Genomic DNA, 22,090 nt, shown 5'->3' with positions numbered 1-22,090 from the left:
TCATCCCTATTTACATTATTATTTCCCCGCCATAATATACATCCAGGTATTTTGGAACAAGACTGCATTGGATTGTAAACACCAAAATACAGGAATACACCACAGACTTTCATAATGAAAAAAAGTTAATCCCAATTAAGAAATAAATTACAGTTTTTGTAAAAAAAAAGAAAAGTGACAACCTTACCCCTCACCCCTTAAATATTGATAGAGCCATGGCTGCCCCTTTAATGAACCCCAAACTTCCAGCAGCTTTAATTTCAAATCAATTTAACACAGCTAATGATTTGTGCAACGACGGATACTTTTAAATAAATTACCATGCCTAAGGATGTCTAATTATTCCAAAGTGAGTGGATTCATTAGCAACTGAAGCCGTCAGAGGCTGCAGGTCAGTATGAATTAAAAATAACAAAGCTGCAAGGGGAGAGCATATGCCTCCATCGTAATCCTGACACAGAGGTGTCCCGCCTGAATTAGCCCCTAATTGTACCTTAATGAAATGTTCTTGTTTGATAACCAGTTAATTACAGGAGACAATAACTCCACACCCTGCTGACACTGAAGGGAGTGATTACGACCGGAAAAAAAAACGTGCGACCGGTGAGAGGAGGAGATGGAGGAGGAGGGAACAAAATGGGAAGTAGCAAAGGAGAGGAGAGGAGAGGAGAGGAGAGGAGAGGAGAGGAGAGGAGAGGAGAGGAGAATAGAGGACGCCAAATTACACTTAAAAAAAAAAAAAAAAAAGTACATGTGAAAGACAAAAAGGCAGAATAAAGACTACAAAATAGACAGAAATCGTTGGATAGATGCTAAAACATAGCATATAAAAGGAGTTGAATATCAACGCATGCAGTTTTAGCAGTTTTTAAGTGACAGTGTTCTTTTCCTTCTATCTCTGACCTTTCACAAATACACAACTCCAACACAGCCAACTCCATTAAATAAAGCTAAGGTCTCTCCTCCCTCCTACCCAACTCCATTATCACTGTTCCTCCCCACTGCTGTAAAAAAATGGAAATTTGATCTTAATCTTAAATAACAAAAAACAAGAAAAATGTTCTTCTATGTTTCTGGGGCAGCTTTAACATGCAGTCACCTTGAGGAATAACGCAGCCCAAATAAGGCATTGATCTTGCACTATATTACAAAGGCCTTCGGGAATTAAAAATCGCTGTATATCGGGCAGGCATTCGAAAACATCTTAATAAAAAGAAAATATGAACATAAACATGAATAAAAAGAAACACTTTGTTCTACCACACTCAAGGGCGACACTGGAGAATACACAACAACATGAGCAAAAGTGGGGAAAATGCACACTGAAGCTCAAAAAAAGAATCACAAAAAGAATACAAATCACAACAATGACACTTCTGATCGTTTCCTCAATAAAATACAGCAATAAAACATGCCGCCTTCAATGCATTTATGTGAATTCCACTGCGTGGTGCGTTTGAGAAGTACTGTAAGTAATTGGAAACAGGGGCCATGTTCTAGTTAAAACAAAGCTGTGTAGGGGAAGGGGAATGGTTGTGTTTACATTCTGGTGCTCCTGCATGGCTCCAGAGGGTCTGACTGTGACATTATAGAACACACCTCATCGGTCCTATAGAGATGACGTGACAGCCAAGGTTGCGGAAAAAAAGGCATAACAGCGTATACATCGGCAGGTCAAGAGCAGGGAAAGATAGAAGTTGAAGCATTATATTGAAAATGTTTAAGCTAAGAAGGGTTTTAATGCTAAATGCATTTCACTTCAACATTACTGGTCAGCAGCAGTGATGGATACAGTATACTATAATATGTTGTTCATACCAAAGACATAAGATATTTGAATATCTTTTGACTGTAATGAGTATTACGTAACATGCAGTAGCAGCATTGGACACACTCTGTAACTACACGGTTATCAAGTTTATCCATTTGTTGTGCAGGAATAAGTGACAGTGTTAGTCACAGAGAATAATTGGAGCAATCACAGTGTTATTGCCCAGACAGAGTCCTACATTTCATTCCATAATGACATCATTACCTCAAGTTAATTATGTGTCTTGCAAAGTGACACGTCTGATTAAACACATGAATGTACAAACAAATACAAAAATTAGCTGTGGAATGGCACAATAAATGAGTGGAAATGCCATTTTGTTAGTTGTGTCTCTGTTGCTGTGTGTGTGAGAGAGAGAGAGAAAGAGAGAGAGAGAGAGAGAGAGAGAGAGAGAGAAAGAGAGAGAGAGAATGAGAGAGAGAGAGAGAGAGAGAGAGAGAGAGAGAGAGAGAGAAATAAATGTATACAGGATCCCAAAATTACAGATTTGTTTAGTATCATATAGTAATTATACTACATTATACAAAACTGTAAAGTATTGTATTGTGTAATGTAATTGTTTTGTAATATAGTGTGTTTTGTAGCGATCAGTACAGTGTGACAATGTGACACCTATGTATTTAATATGTGATATGTTTATACATTTTCTGTAAACTGCTTTGGCAACATGTTATTTTGTTCATGCCAATTAAGCAAATTGAATTTAATTGGATTGAAAAATTGAAATCTGAGGTGAAAAAGAAGCCAGGACACAAAGGGTTAAGAAGCACAAACAATAACATTTCAGGAGCAGATGTCCTTGAGGCAAAACCAAGGACAAGGCAATTGCTAATCTTGTATTCCCAGCATGATCAAATCACCAGGCAACAGATATAAATAAAAGGACAGGAAATGAGGAATTCACATTCAAGGGTGTCAGCGGCGAAATGAAGATTCATGGTGAAGAGCCCCGGTGAAGGCAGCAAAAATTAACTGCAAATAAAAGGGACAGACGGCCTCCAAAGTCCAGCGTATAAAGTAGGTTTGGTGGGAGAAAAACACACACATGCTAGATAGGCTCTAGTCGACGGTGGCTGGGGCTGATGAGAATGGGCTGTACTTTGTCATGGAGACAGGTGCTTTTATTTGACACCCAATAGGCTGCGCCCTGACTGGATATTCTAAAAATATGAGTCTGCGCATGATCATCAGACTGTCTCGTTTTCCATTCATTTCACACCATCATTTGTCACCACAAACACATAGAAACCTCTTTGACTTTGTCTGTTGGTCCGGAATGCTAAAATGAAATAGAAAATGTGCTCGGTGGAAATGCTCTAAACTGCAGTAAATGTTAACACAGTTCCATATAGACAGGTCAGGCTGTAATAAAATTAAATTGACTCCTGAAATATGCAGGGAAATATATCTACACTGCTGATGGTAACAGACTTTTCACTTCTTTCAATATATGATTTTCACTGCATAATAATTCAATTTCTACCAGTTGATTCGGTATGGTTGGTGCATGTCTAATTCATAAATACATGTGTCAAAAAAGAAAATTCAAAAGCATTAGATTCGTGACTTTCACTTCATAAAATAAGAATTTTCTATGCTTCACTGTCATGCAAGATGTCTTTATAGAGAGTAGAGGACAACTATCTAATTTTAGAACAAAAATCTTAATTTTCTGGTGCTGCATTATCATTCCACTTCTTTAATACATATTATTATGCATTTTTAGCATACAACAAACAAATAATGTTGCTAATACAGTTTTGAAATTGATAGCTTCATCATAGCCAGGGTTTCTGGGTAGATCTACTGTCTACAGGATGTACTGTAGACATAAGGTATAGCATAAGGTGCTCTTATGTCTATATAAACCATTTAACTTGACAGGTACTATATTAACTAGTCAGAAGGACATACTATTGTGACAAGCAATACTAGAGCTGCAAGCTATCTAAAGCACTTTATTACTTTATCACATAATGTATGTTTGGATGAATAAATGTAATAAAAAATAAAAATATTCTGCTCTTATTTTGCATATTTCATGTACGTATGTTTGTGTGTTTTTAAGAGGTGCACTGAGGAAAATTCCTATCAACATCAATCTATCAATTTAAATCTTTGTAGCTGCATGACACAGATACATAGATACAAATCAGTCTCAGTTTGCCCGCAGTGTGTGCAGAGAGACTCAGTAAGCTGTGAGCGCTCTGCAGAGTTTACAGTATGTGGGGTGAACCTGACCTGTGAATTTGCATGATGGTGACCTAAAATGTAAACTGGCTAGTAGACACTCATTTCATGCTAGTTACTAACATTTGACTGGCGGCTGGTCAACTATAGGTAGTACCTTGATTGAAAGGTAGGAAAATACTGTAATCAGCACACTAATGCAGCTGCAATCAATATATGTTTACAGTGCAATGTGTTGGTGTTCCAGCACGCGACTATTTTGTTTCGGTTTACTTTTGGTTTGCTTTCAGCAAAAAAGCTAAAAAAAAACACCATACACTATATTTCCATCACCAATTATCAGATAAAGTTAGCGACTAGCTGGTGAACATAGCGTAGCATTTAGCAGGTAAAGAGCCAGCTATTTACCTCAGAAGTTGGTGGAGACCAAAACCAGAGCTAAAAGGAAAGTAAATATTGGACTTGCCAGGTGGACAGAAACATGACTCCAAATAAATGTTAATCCGGATGTGTAAATAGGCAATTGTTTGTTACCAAGTTCCCCATATCAACTCAAAAGATCAAATCAAAAGATGATTCAGTCATGTCAGTGTCAGTGTTGTGTTCACAGCTTGTTTTTGCTGCGCCCACATGGCCAGAAAATGAAATGAATATTGCAGGTTTAAATCTAACACTGATTAATCAAACAATAACTTTTCATCTGTAATTTGTTATATAGCCCTGCTGTAAAGGAGGGTTTAAGGGGATCTATCAAGCTTTGACGTTACCTGAAGGCCACCGTAGGTTCTACTACACGATCAGAAAGGGAGGGGTGGAAGGATAATTCACTTGGTAGCAATCAGCAACCTCAAAGCTAGATGCCACATAATCCTACACACTGGTTCTTTAAGTACAAAGATGTACATGTACACAAAATGAATCTACCTGTTTCTGCTCCTCTCCCAGTCCGTCCCACATGGAGGCCACTATCTTGGATACGTCTCCAAAGGTGGCAGTGGGATTCTGTCCTTTAATGGCTGCCTGGGTGTCTCTGAAGAACAAGGCATAGGCCGACACAGGCTTTGTAGGCTCATTGGGATCCTTCTTCTTCTTCTTTTTTTGGGGTTTGGGCTTGGGCTTCATCATCTCTGAAGACGGCCGCTTCTCGCCCGTGATCTGGAAGACCATCAAAAACACACAAAAAACAAAACAACTTATTGACACTGCAAAAACAAGGCCTACCATCAACTGGAGTGAATTATTGCATCTCTGATAAATGCTTATAACATTGAGTCCTGGTGAAGCATGTAAACTTAAATAAGTCCACAAATCAAGCTCTCTGTTTAGTCAGCATTTGAATATTGCAGCAATGATTCACGGACAGTAATAATTTGAGACTGCTACTTGTTGACAGCATTTTTTTTCCTTACTTTTTAAAAAAAAACACCTTTTAGTTGAATTTATCAAACCTTTTTAAATCTTTATTTTTCAGATGTCCAGCAAGTCATACATTCTGACATTTCATGCTAGGGGTGAAAGGAATTTTAAATCACTTGCTGTTTCTGCTCTGGCTTTGATGTGGTCTCAGAGTGAATTGGAGAGAGCAAATGGAATTACTTACTGATAGGAGAGATAGTAATCATTTTTATTCGCATACACAGTGAGAAGCACAGAAAAGATGTATACGCAGGGAAATATATTTTCTTTAACTAAAGGACAGATTGTTGTACTGTCTCACTGCAACCTAGCATTGAAATACACAGATGAATCTGAAACACTGTGGTTGTGGCAGATTCAATTATACACTCATTCACGTTCCCCTGATAAACCATGCAAATCCACAGAGACATTGGTTGGTGGGCAATTTATGAAAGCAGTTTTCACAGATTTACATAAACCAAACAAATGTAAACAAGTATCCATTTCCTATTTGAATGAATGAGTGATTTAAATGAAGGAGTGGTAGCTTTCAAACCAGATGGTATACTCCCAAGACAAAATAAGACCTTAAGATCAACACCTTGTATCTGCTTTGTTGATGATCAACCATTAAAATATCCAGAGGGGAACCCTTAGGGACTTCTAGGATTTCAGAGAAGGCCCAACATTCAGCATTTTAAATGTAATATTGAACATATTTAAATTAAAGATAATTCTCTCTTTTAGTTCTAATTTTAGCAACTCAAATTTGCGTGTTAGTGTCCTGAAACCTTAAAAAATAGAGTTATCCAATCAGATTTAGTTGGTGTTGTCTCTAGGCAGACAAAAAGGTTACAGCTTGGTCACTCATTGGTTAGGACTTAATGACCGGGACAGAAGTCTGGAGTGTGTGTGTTAGTTTAGTATTTGAAACATAGCCCTACGCCTTCCTGAAGGCCGCAGTGATTGACGCGCCTAGAGGCAAGCGGGCAGGTAAGGGGGCGTGGGCAATCTGAAAGGCGGAGCAAGAAGCGGATTCCTACGCGAGCAACGCACAGTACAAATCAATGGAAGAAACACTTGCTCTCTGTGAGTTCCCAAAAATATAAAACTGTTTTCTAAACAGGACATAAACAATGGGGCTTTTGCTTGTCAGAGCATATAGGCACAAGACTGGATGTATAGGGTAACATTAACGTTACATAACGTTATAGTTTGAATTACGATTATGCTAATTTAGCTAACTTTAGCTATCAACAATAACAGTCTGGTTTGGAAAGACTAGGATTGCCACTGTTTGTTATAAATCGACCTGTGATCAGGGATATGTGATACCACAGTCAACTTATCTAAATCAGTTGTACTGGCAGGAATATAGCGGTGTGTGTGTGTGTGTGTGTGTGTGTGTGTGTGTGTGTGTGTGCGCGCCCACGATGTGTTGGTTCCGTTGTTCAAGTGTGTCGGAGCTTTTTACCTTGTGGTGCTGATGACAAATGTGTGTGTGTGTGTGTGTGTGTGTGTGTGTGTGTGTGTGTGTGTGTGTGTGTGTGTGTGAGTGTGTGTGTGTGTGTGTGTGTGCGCGCGCATATTGGAGCTGTGTGTTGGAGCTTGTAGTGCAGCATGTTAGAGCTGTTCACATCTTTTAAAAAATACCTAAAAACATTATGACTTTGCGACGTTGAAGGTCCAAGGCCAGACCCCATGGTTCGCTACTGAAAATATCCATCACATTTGTAAATAAAGGAGGTCTCTTCACTTCAGAAAGAAAATTTACAATATTTTTAAAATTTCTTTTAGGGGAAAAGATTTCATGTCTCATGTCATGTGTGCGTAACAGTTTGCCAACAAACTTGCAATGCCATGGTGGTAATGGATTGTCAGCTATTTGCAACTGTGTCATTGGGAAATAAATGTGTCTGATGGTAAAATGATCTCGCACAAAAGGACCAAAGGAAGATTGTGTTTCTGTGAACCAGACTTTGGAAATGTGCTGCTCAGAATAAAGAAAAAGGGAATATTTTAATAACTAAAACAAAGTCAAGTTGGTTTCTACACTTAAATTCAATCAAGTCAATATTTCAAAACTCTTTTCTTTTCAAATGTGACACCACACTCCACTACACCATTTCATACACAAATTAAAAAAAACAAAAAAAAAAACATGACTCCTGTTCCCATCAACAGCAAAATGTTGTAACCATGCGAGTCTTCCAGCCAAACCATTAAAAAGCACAAGCATGGCTACCCCCAGATCCCTGTATAGACAGTTAGCATGGGAACCATCTCTGAGGAGCACTGCCAAGCCCTTGCCTCCTACTCCCCTACTACAATCCGGACAAGTGTTGCTACATCAGTACCTTCGAATGAGGATCAGTCTCCTCTTCCTGATTGGAGCTTGAGGGGGAGGGTGTGGCCGATTTACTTCCGGGAGGTGAGGGGGAACCATGAGGCAGTGCACTCCTGCTGACATGAGGGTTTAGCTGGGTCAGTGCACTCATGGGGTTTGGCAGTATCGGAGGTGAGCTGTTAATCAGGGGGTGGTTACGGGTGGGGTCATAATGAGCGCCGTCTGGGTGCTGATGGTGACGGTGTTGCTGTTGGTGGTGGTGGTGGTGCAAAGCCATCTCCTGCATCTGGGGTGAGAGAAGAACACCAGCTTTACTATCTTCTCCTCTACTCAAAGTAATAAAAGTTTGCCAATTAGCCAAATATGCAAAGACTTCGAAGTGGAGATGACATTTTCAAATTTGAGAAATATGCATATATATGCATATATATATATATATATATATATATATATATATATATATATATATATATATATATATACTGTATATGCAGATATGTTGTTGTTGATGTGTTGTAATGAGGGAAATGTGTCTGTTGGAAGAGATAGACAAAAAAAACTCTTACACCTCATTTTTAAACTGAGGCCGGTGGTTCGAAAGCTTCTTTTTTCTTTTTCAACTGTCTTCTCAAGACAGAAAAAGACACTATTTTTAAACTTGCAGGCCAAGTTAATCTAAATTACTTTTTTGGTACCTGACTTTAGCACTGACCTTCATACAGGGGCACGTTTTGAATACTAGGTAGCTCTCTAAAAAACTAAAAACATATATAGTCTCTCAACAGCGACTGATCAGACAACTCACTAAGACATTAAAGAAGACATGTACTTTGCTCCTTAAAGGATAATACTGTACCATTCACTCTTAACTAACCACACTAGAAAACATAATCTCTATAAACAGATATCTGTATATGAATGCAGAATCTGTAGGCAACGGGACAAGATTTTGGTACCGGAAGTGTTCTGGTTTTCATTTGTAGTTTGTTTCTAGTACGAGCAGTATTGAGTTAGTATTTGAGCGGGCTTTAGTTGAATGCAGGTGAAGAGTGCATGTGGAGAGTAAAAGAGTGCATTGGTGGAAAAGCAATCTCGGAAGCCATCGGCTATCGTCTGACGACGATTTAGCTTTTTATTAGTTTATGTATTTATTTATCTGAATTCATATGCAGATATCTGTTCATAGAGACGTTGTCTCTCAACTCTAACTCCATTCTCGTGTCTCAAGTTGTAAAATGGACCCGGCGCATGCAAGAGGAAGTCTTGGCAAGGATACACCGGAAACCCCAAAATATTGGCCGTTGCCCCCAGAGGCTAAATTATCGTCAGACCGATAGCCGATGGGTTCTGAGATAGAGAAAAACATGAATATAGCATCTGTGACATGTCCCCATAGTTTTCTGAAAGATCATTTTGAATCCTGGTAGCCTTTGTGTTTTTGGCCTGCTGCCATATTTGTCAGTTACCGGAGGCAGGCAGAAAATCTAGATTTTCAGTGAGTTGGAGCTGGATGGAATCTGATGAGAGCAGCGTTTAAAACGGCTCGCTGTGAATGGCTAAGATAGATGTCAATCAAGCAAATGTAAACCAAGCATACCTTTTCAAAGATTAGATTTTTAATTGTAATTATTGAACAATCATTGTCAAAATACAAACTAGAAGAAGTGAAATCTGTTATTACAAGCTTACAGCAGCTATAAGCAGTACTTATATTACAAAGATCACATGACTGCTTGTAGTGATGAAGCTACAGAGACTCCCCTTAGCTATACGGAGCGTTTTAGCATCTTTTAAACTCATTATTTTGTTTTTCCAGGCCACAACTTTACTGTTTTGGTTCATTCTCACAGCTTTTATAGTGTGATAGTCACAGTCCAGAGGAAGCAGATGTTTTCTGCAAAAATGCTCTTAAAACTCACTGTACTCCGTATCAAACGGCACATAGAAACAGTTAGCAACTTGCTGGTGAACATAGTGGCGCATTTAGCAGCTAAAGAGCCAGATATTTTTTTCTTAGGAGTTAGTGGAGACCAAAAACAGAGCTCCAATGAGAAACAACTCCAAATGAATGTTAATATTACTGTAACTGCTAGATGTGGAAAATAAGCAACTGTTTGCTAACACGCTCAAGCAGCCAAAAAAAGGTTTTTGCAGGTTTATCTATATAAAAAACGTTACAAACAAGTCAAAGTTTTCCACACCTTTAAGCCATTAGGGGAACTGTCCCATGAGCCAAACCTTGCATTGCTTCAACATTCAGCCATGTAACATACAGGCCCTTTATCACTTAACTCAAAATGTTATATTTTTGAAGGGAGCTCTCTATTAAAGTTTAAGGTATGATCCATCATTTCTTTGACTTTTATCTACTTATATTACTAGGAAGGCAATCACTAGGAAATGCAACAAGTGCAGGCCCTCCGGGGTCCTCAAGACACAGTGACCTGGTTGGTGGAAGTTTTAAGAAGCCAGAAATCACAGCACCTTTCAGAGCAATCATTGCGTCAATGACATTCATGAAAATCCCTATCAACCCTCTGCAGATATATCATGCTCACTGTGCGCTATGAAAGAGAAAAGTATTACTTACTTCTAAGTTAAACAACACCTTTTTCAACATTTGGGGCCTACAAATAGAAACAAAAACAGTGCTCGCAGCTGGAGTTAAGACCCCCACATTAACAACACCCTTCACAGTTATTACAGAATCAGACTCTCACAAAGTTCTGCTCTTAGCCATCTTAAAAGATCTTCAATAATTACTACATGAAAAGCTTTTCTTCAAGATTCATCAGGACAGAACATGAGCATGGACCAAAGGATGCTTTTAATGTAGGCATAAATGGGAATGTTTGGCAATTTACAGATCAGAAAGTGATGAACTAGCATTTGTTAGCTCTTTGAAACATTTATGAGTTAAATAATACATTAGTGAAGTGCTAAAAACATCAAATTGAAAAAGGCCCGAGCATATGAGGTCTTGATAAACATGAGTAGAGGTTCAAAGATGAAGCCTCGGCTCTCTAATCATAATTGGTCCCAGTAGATTGCTCGAATAAAAATGCACAACAAAGTAATGTTGTACGAGGCCCTGGCCTGCTTTGAAAACTTGTAATATTCACACGACATTAGATTCTGTGTTTGCCTCAGCAGCTGCACACAAAAGGCAGCCATGAACAAAGACATTCCTTTTGCATTTCAAATAACCAAGCTCTAACCTCCCCCATCCACGGCAATATCCAACTTCCAATCATAATTCAAAACACCATCACTACACTTCTTAAAACATGAGGAAATAGCTTCAGCAAAAATAAGTAGTAAGACAGAGGGGGAAAGAGGAAGAAAGGGGAGAAGGAAATAGAAATCCATTAATTTTCCATTTTCCATGGACTTGCTCTTTAGGGTCCTCACAAACCAAGAAGCATTGAAAAACCAATTAATCAAACATGAATGGCCTATCATAGCTATAGCAGACACATTTCCATAGCAACAGCCTCCAGGCAATATTGCCACCCTTTAATCTGAGCCACACCATGTTTAATATAAACAAGTAGGAGACATGCAGAGCAGAGGAGTTCACCGGTGGAAGGCATTGTGGGTACTGGGTGTCGGCCTTGCAAGTGTAGAAACACAAAAAGGGTCACTCTCTTACAGACATACAAATATCTAGTTTTAAGTTCCTATTTTCAGGGATTCATTTGAGTCACATTGTTTTCTAAAATTGTGACAAGATAATACATACTGATTCACCTTACTTTTGTGGAGGGAATGGTGGAGATTGTAGTGGAAATTTATTTTCAACAAACGAATAAATAACTCACTGTATTTCTTGATTTTATTTTGAATCACATTTCATCTACCATTCTTTATCTTCACTCTCATATTTCATAGCATTGACTCAATTTTCATTAGAGCTGAGTGCTCTATCCTAACTAATGAAGCAGTAAGTCACCAAAAATACAGAAACACACTGCATTCCAGTGAAAGTCTAATGAAACTGATAGTCGAAGTTGTAGTGTATATATAGCAACTGTAAAGACATATCAATGCAAGCACGAAGACACTGATTGTATGAAGGGGTGCATTCCGATATTACAGTTACTAGAAGCAGCTATATACAGTATAACACCCAAAGGACTATTGATCATTAATCAAAACACTCCTCTGCTAATCTACTCCTAAATGTCTCTGGTTGCTTTTAGTTGGTGCTTTCACCTGGGTGAGACGGAGAGAGCAAGAAGTTATCACATAGCGCCATCAAGCCTGAGCTAAATAAAGAGAGCAGCAGACGGCTGTACAAATATTATGAAAGAATCTGACAAAGGTTGCCGGTTGCCATAGGTACTGTATGCTAATTCCTAATGGTATCATCCAAAAGAGAGAGAGGGGTAGTGCACAGTGAGTAACATGACTTGGTTGGTCACTGCTCTCTGCCTTTACTATTCAACATAAAATTACTTTTTTAATGGACTGTTGACATAGACCACCTATAATATTTATTTTATTTCTGGATATATGACTTGGTCGGTGACGCAGCATGAATATGATGTATCTTTTTTTTTTAGTGTGGGTAAACCCAATAGATGGTTATAGTTTGAGAAAACTAACATTGCAAGTAGTCTTATTCTATGTTGAAGCAGCTGACTCATTGAACACTTTGCTCATCGTCGTTCTGTTTTTTCTGCTGTATTTCGTGGTACAACTATAAACCAATAGCTGCCAACTTGAGTAATGCAGTGCCCTAAATTTACATTAATCTATATTTAGATTATTTATTAAGTTGGATTCTGAGTTCTCTTGGGTATTGTCATAGCTGTGCTTAACCTCCAGCAATTTAGTTGTTTGTTGTAAAGCCCCAGGGGATCACAGTCTCTTATAAATGGAGAAGAGGAAAAGTAAGAGAAAAGGAAAGAGGCTGCTGGAAAAGAGAGAAGGTGGTGGTAAGTGTAAAAAAGTATGACAACAGCGAGAGAGAAAAAAGACACAAAAAAACACTAATCTAAGTACTAAAATCCATCTCCAAAGTTACTAAGGGGACAGTTAGATATTGCTTTTTGGTGATGAGCAGCCAGGCAGACCTAAACTGTGATGTAAAGCCAGGAAACTCGGTGTGAACGTGTTCCTCTGCCATCGTTACGCCTGTCGTGTTTGTATTCACATCTTGTACATCATAGTCAAATGGGAGTCAAATAACAAAGGCTTTCCAATTATGTGTAGCACATTGTGTGTGAGATGGAATATCACAAAGCCATTGTTCCCCTGCTCCTGCTGACCTTACCTTTGAAATGGTTTCACGGCTGCTCCAATTGCCTGCACCATTTGATTTAGCTAAGGGGATTTGACCACCAGCACAGAGATGAGAAAAGGGGAGAAGAGAGCCCTATACAGCTACAAGGAGAAAGAGGAGAGATTCACACCAGAGGACAGTAAAGCAGCTAACCTTGCTCCATCCGTATGATGATTACACCGGAGTGGCATCTGTTTCATCATTTAAATAAGCAGGTTGATTGCTATGCAAGGTTTTATTGCCCTGGCATCATAATAAACCAGCCTGGTGATGCTAAATAATCAATAAATGCTGTGTTTCAACTTTTATCATCATCCAAAATTAACTAAATAAGGATTTAGTGTGTGTCAGTTCTTAAATAAGTTCAGAGTCAATGCACTTTTAGTTCATTTAGTTTGAAATGTGAATGAAAGATGAAATGTATTCGCTAATGATAAAGCATTCTCCCCAACATAGATATATTTTAGTATTTTGATTTTTCGCTTTAATCTGCCCTATCAGACCTTCAGACCCTCTCTCTGTCCCGTCCTGGCCTGTTTGAATACACAGTGATCAATGCTTCAGAGAGTCCTGAGACTTTCCTCTCCTCGCTCCCTGCTTGACTGGAGCCATCTTGTTTAGAGTGATGGCTCACTCACACAGGTTCACGGCTGCTATTGTAAAATCACCCAGCGTTTAATTGAAACAAATGACTATAATAATAGAACATTATCCCTGCAGGCACCCAGCCATGACAGCTTTAATTAGAGGCGCGTTCAAGACTGATCCTTCAAAAGCCCAGCCGCCGCGCAACATGGTGGTAAACACGCCTTTAGGTGGGGAGCCAACCCCGCGCCTCACAACCCTCAAAGATACTTCTCATTCACCCCGAGGGCAAAGCACTAACAACTCTGTTCCTCAAAGAGCCTCAGAGCCTCCCTCCTTCTCCTCACTCTCTCTCTCTTCTTCTCTCTCCCTCCATCCATGTCTTCGGTTTATCAAGCTTATATATACCCAGGAGGGTCATTTACACAAGCTGAGGAGAATTAATAAGAGTGTGGATTTATGAATCATACGCTACTTAAGTATGAAAGCAAAGGCAAAACGCTGCTTCTGCCTTCTTGTGACATCAGACAGATGCTAAGTAAGGAGATATGATGGGCAGCAGATGCAGCCGGGATGTTTGAGAAGAAGAAACACAAGTGTTTTAAGTATTTGTCGAAGCTTAATTGGATGTGTTTTTTTTAAAGTAGTCAAGATGACTTATAAAATATCATTCAATACCACAAGGAGACTTTGATTCAGCTGTAATATGATACTATGATCCAGGTGCACTACCAACCAACTGCATTTAGCAACACACTATTAAAACCTCATTTTATTTAACAGCTTGGCAGTCACTTCATGTTGCCAAAACAAGACACTGTAAGGTCACTTTCAATCGTTCCAATTACACGCGAGTCAAAAGGAAAAATGTGAAATACCTACTCTTACACCTCCTGCGCTGAACTGTGATCAAGTAATTAATCTGGCAGAAAAACCGCAATACCTCACAAACCAACAGCATGAGGAAATAATTACAAGTTTCAACACAAACTTGAAAAGAGAGAAAAAGCTATTTCAAAGAATGTCTTGTAGCCAAACTGTTGAAAGGGTGTTTACCACTATATCTCTCTAAGCCAAACAGAGTATGTGCCAAGTTGCCAACATGTTTGATTTTTTCAAAAAAATACATAGGAATGACTTTTTAAGTTGTGTCATGCAGATGTATAAATACTAAAATAAGAAAAAAAAGAAGTTATAACAAAAGTAAATGGTAAGAAGGTCTACTTTTATGATGCTGTACTTAACAACCCCTTGTGTTGGTATTTTTTTGTTTTCCTTTGTGTGGAAAGTACTTAACGCCTGTGACTATTATTGTTATTATTATTGTTAATTAATAAATCTCAAAGTATAGCTAAGGGTTTGCACAAAGAGACTGATGTGCCTGGTTGTGATTGACTGTCAGTTTGAAAAGTACTGTACCACCCTGAACGCCTCAGAGTGAATCCATGGCAGCAACAAGGCAGTGGTTTATTTGCAGATAGTAATGTCATGATGTCCCCCTTGGCACCATTCTCCATGTTCCTCATTACTGCTAATGTCAGAACCCCCTTTGCTTTTATTTTCTCTCTCTCTCTCCCCCCCCCCCCCCCCCCCAGTTCTTTCTCTTGTTCCTCAGTCTTTTTTATTCTCTCTCTCTTGTTCTCTCTCACTGTCTCTTACTCTCCGTCTCGCTCCCTCTCAGCCCGGGCGTGTCTCTGAGCTCACCTCACAAAGCACAGCGTCAGAGAATCAGAGCCTTGCCTGACATGACATGTAGGAGACGGTTGTGAGGAGCGGTAGGGACACACACTCTTGACAGCAGAAGGCAAGGCTCCTCTGCTCTCACTAATGAGACTCCTGACTGCCGTGTCAAACCGTGCGTGTGTGTGTGTGTGTGTGTGTGTAATAATTCTTCAATAGTGTGTGGGCGTGCCCGCGCTCGCACAACAAAAAAGTGAATGTAGATGCAGAAATAATGAACACAAAAACAAGAAAGAGCACACAAATAAAAAGTAGGCGCACACAGTACTGCATGTGCCACACAAGTGCAGGTTATAGCGAGGTGATTTTCATGTGTGTAAAATCCTTTCACCGAGAAATTTCACACATTTCTGATAGAAGCCACCCTCACCTTATTCTTCAGCTTTGAACTATAACAAATACGGCAGACAAACAACAAACAAATTAACTCATTGCTATTGGTATGCTACACAGCTCACACGGTTCACTGCATCACACCTTGAGGTACAGTATGTATGAGGCTTATTGTTTTTGTTTTTACTGATTTTCAACACACACAAAAAAATACTGGTTTTTATAAAAGAATCAGATCACTTTAAACAGGTTTTCACCCAGATTAAATGTCCCAACACATCTAAATGTTGTATTTCCTACTGCAAGACCAATCACTAAAGGTCATGGTTTGTTGCTACAAAGACAGCTCAGAAAATAGTTGTGGTAAAAGAAAATGGAAAGAAAACACAAATGAGCCACTGGTTTGCAACTAAGAGTCCCTCTCAGAAGGAATAAAAAATAACTTTTTTTCATTGTTTAACTGTTTTTTTTTTTTTTTTTAATAAAACAGACACAATTTCCCAAATAAAAATCAGTAAATCCTGTAAATGCTGTGAAAATGAAGACACAGCAAAAATACATCAACTTACTTTGTGTCTTTGGTGAGATTTTGCCACAGCATTTCTTTCTATTCAAATATCAAATGTAAACTGTGACAATCATCTAATAATTTCTCGAAACATTTTCGCTTACTTGGCACCATCAAGGACAAGCTCTACCCATGACTTCTGCCTGTACCCTGTGCCTCTTGGTGCTGGATTATAGTAACACAGCACACTACGAACTGTAGTTCATGAATACACAAAGTGGTTTAATCACCCTGGCTCGAGCCACTCTTGTGCACATTAGCAGACAGAGTGGCAGTGTTGTGTTGGACTGGTGATTGGTGGCACAGCAGGGGAGACGTCCCTGAGTGAGATGACATGGGATGGCTCTCCGCCGCCACCAGGGCAGAATATTCCTGGTGGTGAAAGCAGAATGAGCTGATAGATGGTTGAGATAGGGCACAGTGCAATATGGACACGATTTCATGGTATGATAAATCTCAGCAGGGGCCTGTGGCTAAGTGTAATATGAAATCCCTTATCTATGTATCTGCTTCATAACACCGGCTATCTGCTGCAGCTGAAATCTGCCTTTGTTTCTTTAGCTTCTGTTCTTTGCTTGAACGCTGCTGTTAAACACATCGACAGTATGGAGGAGGGCGATGATGACAACAACACGTGTGTGATAACACGTCTTTTACTTGGTTGTTTTTGAAATACGATGTGATGAATTATCTAAATTGAAAATTGTCACTGTGGAGATCCTTTTCCATTACCTGTGATCACACTGATAGGCAGCGTTATTAGAAGAGATCTTTGCATAGCACTCCATACTTTAGAAGCTAGCCAGTGTTTGTACAAAACACGTTTGAATTATACCTGCAATATAAATGAAATGCAATTTGTCTCACATAACTGATCCTTTTAAAGTTCGGTGTGTGTGTTATTTAACACCATCTGTGTCTGATTAAAAAGAAAGAAATTAAGTCGGCACCTTATCCTCTGATTAGCTTAATCCGAGGTTAATCGACTTTATCAGAGTGGAGAAAATAAATGAGCTGCCGTTCCATTCTGCAATAAAAATCCCCCCAAAATGAGGAAATTGGAAAATAACCTATATTTCTTTTAAGATATTTCTTAATATACAACTACAGTTTCATATCACATTGCCAGAGAAATAAGGCACTTTCTCCCAGGAGATGAGAAAAGAATTGAATTTTTCCTTATCGGTCATCTATTTTTCCACAGAATGCTATTACTTGCTGCCTGCCGTTGCTACGCAACAGGAAATATTAATAGGACCTTTTATTAGCTAGGCTTTACCAGTGGAGTACTAAAATGAGGAAGTGGAAAACATGAATGTGTTACATAAATCTCTAAACCTTTCAGGGTTTGCACAAGTCTCTGTTTGTCCAGTGATTTATGGCTGTGATGGTTCATTTATAGGAGAGGGAGGTGGGAAATGCCAAATGGAACATTAGCCTTAGGGACAATTTGAAAATAAATAATCACAAAAAAGTAAACAAAATAAAACAAGGGGGAAGCAGTTAAAGAACAGCCTTATTTTTCCCCCTGCAGATTTCAAGGGGCCATCAAACAAGCAAGTGATCTTTTTGTTCCGCTGATGGCATTGATCATTTAAAATCATCTGTGCCTGAATCAACATTGGAATAACTAATACAAGTCTCATTCTATCACTGGGCTTGTTGAACTGTGGTGGAAAGCGACAGACATTCCATCATTTTCCGCAGACGCTCTAATCCCTTTTTAAAAAATGACTGAAAATGAAGGTCTTTCAAAGGAGAAATAGGTTTTCTTCATCTGAATGAAAAGTATAAAATAAGGCAGAGCCTCAAAGAGCAAGATGTCTTTTAAGGTAAGACAAATTTAAAGTCCATATTGGAAAAGTCTAAACACATTTAATGACAGTATTTCTGAAAAGTCGCTTGATAACAGTCAAGGTGACGTACAGTACTATTCATCTTTCAGAGTTAGAATTAGTAGACGAAGATTTCTCTCTATAAATGCACCACTTTATCTCTAATCCACCTCTTTCTCTGTCCCATGTTTATACAGAAACCGGCAGGTGTACAGTATGCGATAATACGTTTGCTGAGACCCTCCATCAGAGAGAGAACACATTAAAACACACCTCTGCTCTCTTATCATTAATTCATCCCAGCTTGTCTGTGACAAGTTCAGTTGACATTGCAGCTCATATTTCATTCACGCAGGCTTGGAGAGCGAGCACCTGCCAGGAGCACTTAATGCCTCGTGAGTAAAAAATAGAAAAGAATAGAAAACACAGGCATCCACCCAACTTAACATGACAATCAGTGTGGGATTAAGACTTGATAATTAACCTCAACAATTGAAAATAAAAAGCTTGTGAGGAAATTCCTACATTTAAATGTTGGTAACAAAAGGAATTAGAAGTATGAATTTGAATATGAATACAGCTGGTAGACCACCCTCATTAAAAATGAACTGACCCTCATTGAGGCGGATTCACATCTTGTGTTCTGGAAAATAACAAATGAGATAATACCTTGGAGTTTGAAGGAGCCAAGGCTGCATATAGCTCTTTCTGCTAATACATAGCCGCTACACATAACATCCTCTGGTTGATTATACATTCATCATCTGTTACATATTCAAAAAATCACACTCAAGCCAGTGATGATGCATGGCTAATGTTGCATGCATCATTGAGTAAGATGAAAAAAACTTCATCAAAGATAATTCATTCCAGTCGCAGGCACAGATCATATGAATTTGTGGAGCATTTTATATACTATAATTGAATATGGAGCCTTTCTGTTCAAATAGATTGCAGATGTAGATGTCGCGGCACAGGTGTGTGAAGCTAATAAATCTATCCAGCCAATAATAAAATTGTTTCGCTTTAGGCAAGTTTTGGTGTAAATAAAGACACAACAGAAAACAACAACAAGGCCACTTCACTTGTGAATCCAGAAATGATTCACTAGCAGCAGCAGAGATGTGTATCTTTTTGGGCTGTGTTGATAAGATCAATGCAACCTGAGCATGGCTATTAAATGTCTAATGTGTTTTGGAACTTGTAGATGCTATGACAGTGGGGGCATTAACAGAGAGAGAGAGGGAGAGAGAGAGAGAGAGAGAGAGAGAGAGAGAGAGAGAGAGAGAGAGAGAGAGAAGAGAGAGAGAGAGAAAGAGAGGCCCTGCCAAGTGCATCAGAGTATCAGAGAAAAGAGCTCTCCGAAAGATATCAGGTTTGGCCAGGAGGGGCTTCAGACCGCAACACAATAAGCATCAGCAAAAGAAAAAACAAACAAAAAACAACCTTATCTATTGAAAATGGCCTCTTTTCAAAATTTGGAGAGCACAATCAATTATGTCTTTCAGGTTTTGAGAGTCAGCAGAGGAGGAAAAAAACCTAAAACGTCACCACCTGGTTGGCCAGGAAAGTTAGCTTCCATTAACTCCTGTCGTTCCTGTTGAGGATTTAAACTGCCTTTAACGGATTAGCCTGGCAATAGTGAGTAGTTTTGTTATGTTAACAAATCCCATGAACCAAATCCAACAATGTATTGATCCTAACAAGTGGGTCTGCAACGAACAATTGTTTTCATTATCGTTTAATCTGCAGATTATTTTTGACATCTAGTTGATTAACGGTTTGGTTTGTAAAATGTCAGAAAATAGTGAAAAATACCATAATTACAATTTCCCAAAAACCAAAGTTGATAACTTTAAATTGCTTGTTTTGTCCAACAACAACCCAAAGATAATCAATTTTCTATTGTAGTCGATTAAAAAACTTCCAAATATTCACATAAAGAAGTTGGAAACAATGAATTTTGCCACTTTTGCATAAAAATAACCTAAACGACTGATTATCCGATTCATTTTCATAATTGACCACTCGATTTAGATCTACTAAAGTATTGCCTGTGTAGCCAAAGACCTCCATTGTTGTTTTACTATCAATGATGCCCACTGTTGCACTGGCTAACATGTCCCTTCTTTACCGTGAACATAGGCAGTGTCAAGTCCACATTCACAATCCTGCTGCTGTAAATAAAATATTTGTGACTGATTTGTATATCTGTCTTCGGTCAGAAAACCACAGACAGGGTAGGGAAGTCAGAAAGTATTTGAGACAGACTAACGCATTGTTGGTTTTGGTCTTTTCATGGGACACACAGTAATCTTACTCTTTAATATTCTCTAGTCTTTATTTTACATGTGAGTTAAGGTCTTGATAGTTTCGTCCGAGGATCCACACCCACAATCCACTGTTGCATCCACCTAAAGATCTAGATCTAAACACCATTTAGTCCCACAGTTCACCCAAACACCACAAACAAAACATGCACTATCTATTGTGTCTAACAGCTCCCTGACTATGATCAATTGCTGCTGTAATACGGCTCTCTACTCTAAATCCTTTTTGTTATATAATCGCCCTATTTATTTTATGTTTATATTGTTGCACCTGCAATGGAGTACTTTCAAACGTCCTCATACTTGAATCACGTAGGCACACATTTAGAAACCAGAAGCTCTCAGCCTTTTGTTGAGATAGAATAACCTTATTTCACTCAACTGAGTTATCTCTAAAATATCTAATAATGAAATCCAGGAGGTACAGAAAACTGGAGGTATATGCTCATTTTGAATAAGAGTTACCTCTCTCCTCTTTGCAATTTCTTCTTGCTTTCCTCCCCACAATGCCTCCCCCCGTGCCCCCCGCCCCCCACCTCTCTCTCTCTCTCTCTCTCTCTCTATCCTCACCCCTCCCCTCTTCATCCAACTCTATTGCACTCTTTTCTTTGCCCAGCTCACGTATTGAATCTGCCTGATGAAAACAGATCTCACTGCAGCACCACAATAGAATGGCTGATGCAGGAAAGATGAACCCTAATGGATTTTTTTTTCAATGTGCTCAAGATTGAATATAAGGCCTGACCTCCAGATGTAGTGGATCCATTTCAACAGCAGAGATATTGTTTATAGTGAGGACACAGAAACACATAGACACACTTGGACACACACAAACAGTATGTCCATGGCACCAAAACCCCTTCCTATCTACATGTAGCACTCAAATACTGCATTTTTTAGTCTAAAATTAGAATTAACCCTCGTTATTTATCTATCCATGTCAAGTGAGGTATTCATTATGATAGAATCTCATGTTTGAACTGCAGAGTTTGCTTAATTACACTGCTCAACAGACTGTATCAAGGTGAGGCACCAGTTTAATAGACACTCCGTTCTCAGCACAAATGAACCTCTGCTACGGTTTGGTAGTTTCGCCAGGCAGCCTATTTGACTTAGAAATTTCTGAGTTCGCTTTATATGCTGCTTTTTGCAGTGAAGTTGAGGCAGAGCCCTGAAAAGGTCTCCTGTATGTTCAAAGAGCTTCCCTCAGAGCCAGTTAGAAATATCAAGGTTTGGAAGGTTATAACACTTTTTAAAGATCACTGATAATCTGGTTAAAAGCTGTAATTTCTTTTGGCTTTTGCTTGATCTATTTGCTTCTAAATGACCCTGAATATAAACTTAATTTGGACAATCAATATGTGTTGCATTTATCTTTGTGTCTCCACATAAAACAGAATATCAATCACCAGCAGTTACCAGCATTTAAAGTGTATGTGTTTTGATTATATGTTCATATCGTGTGTCATTATAAACATTTCAAAGCGCATTTTACCCCACAACCTGAAATACTCAATCTATTAAAACCACAGTGTGGCCCTCTGTAGCAGTAACAAATATCCTGACTGCCGAGCGAGCGACTGGCCAATCAACCACTGTCTCCACAGTAAAGGTCATGACCAAAATGTGAAATGAATATGAAGATG

At 38.8% G+C, this 22,090-nt stretch overlaps 1 protein-coding gene across 7 annotated transcripts in view; it reads right to left on the bottom strand.

The window, feature by feature from the left end:
* The window catches only part of tox2 (TOX high mobility group box family member 2), a 118,101-nt gene that overhangs the window by 9,792 nt on the left and 86,219 nt on the right, over positions 1-22,090 (bottom strand). For 3 of the 7 annotated variants that reach the window (XM_031301789.2, XM_031301785.2, XM_031301788.2), the window contains exons 5-6: positions 7,777-8,052; positions 4,946-5,188 (exon numbers count right to left, since the gene is read on the bottom strand). In XM_031301789.2, coding sequence (XP_031157649.1) covers positions 4,946-5,188; positions 7,777-8,052 — 519 coding nt within the window. The remainder of the gene's footprint in view (positions 1-4,945; positions 5,189-7,776; positions 8,053-22,090) is intronic. The other 4 variants (XM_031301791.2, XM_031301792.2, XM_031301786.2 and 1 more) reach the window with 3 other exon arrangements.

This window comes from Sander lucioperca, chromosome 6 (genome assembly GCF_008315115.2).
Source record: "Sander lucioperca isolate FBNREF2018 chromosome 6, SLUC_FBN_1.2, whole genome shotgun sequence".
Lineage (NCBI taxonomy): Eukaryota > Metazoa > Chordata > Actinopteri > Perciformes > Percidae > Sander > Sander lucioperca.
This window is presented reverse-complemented; position numbering and strand designations above follow the sequence as displayed.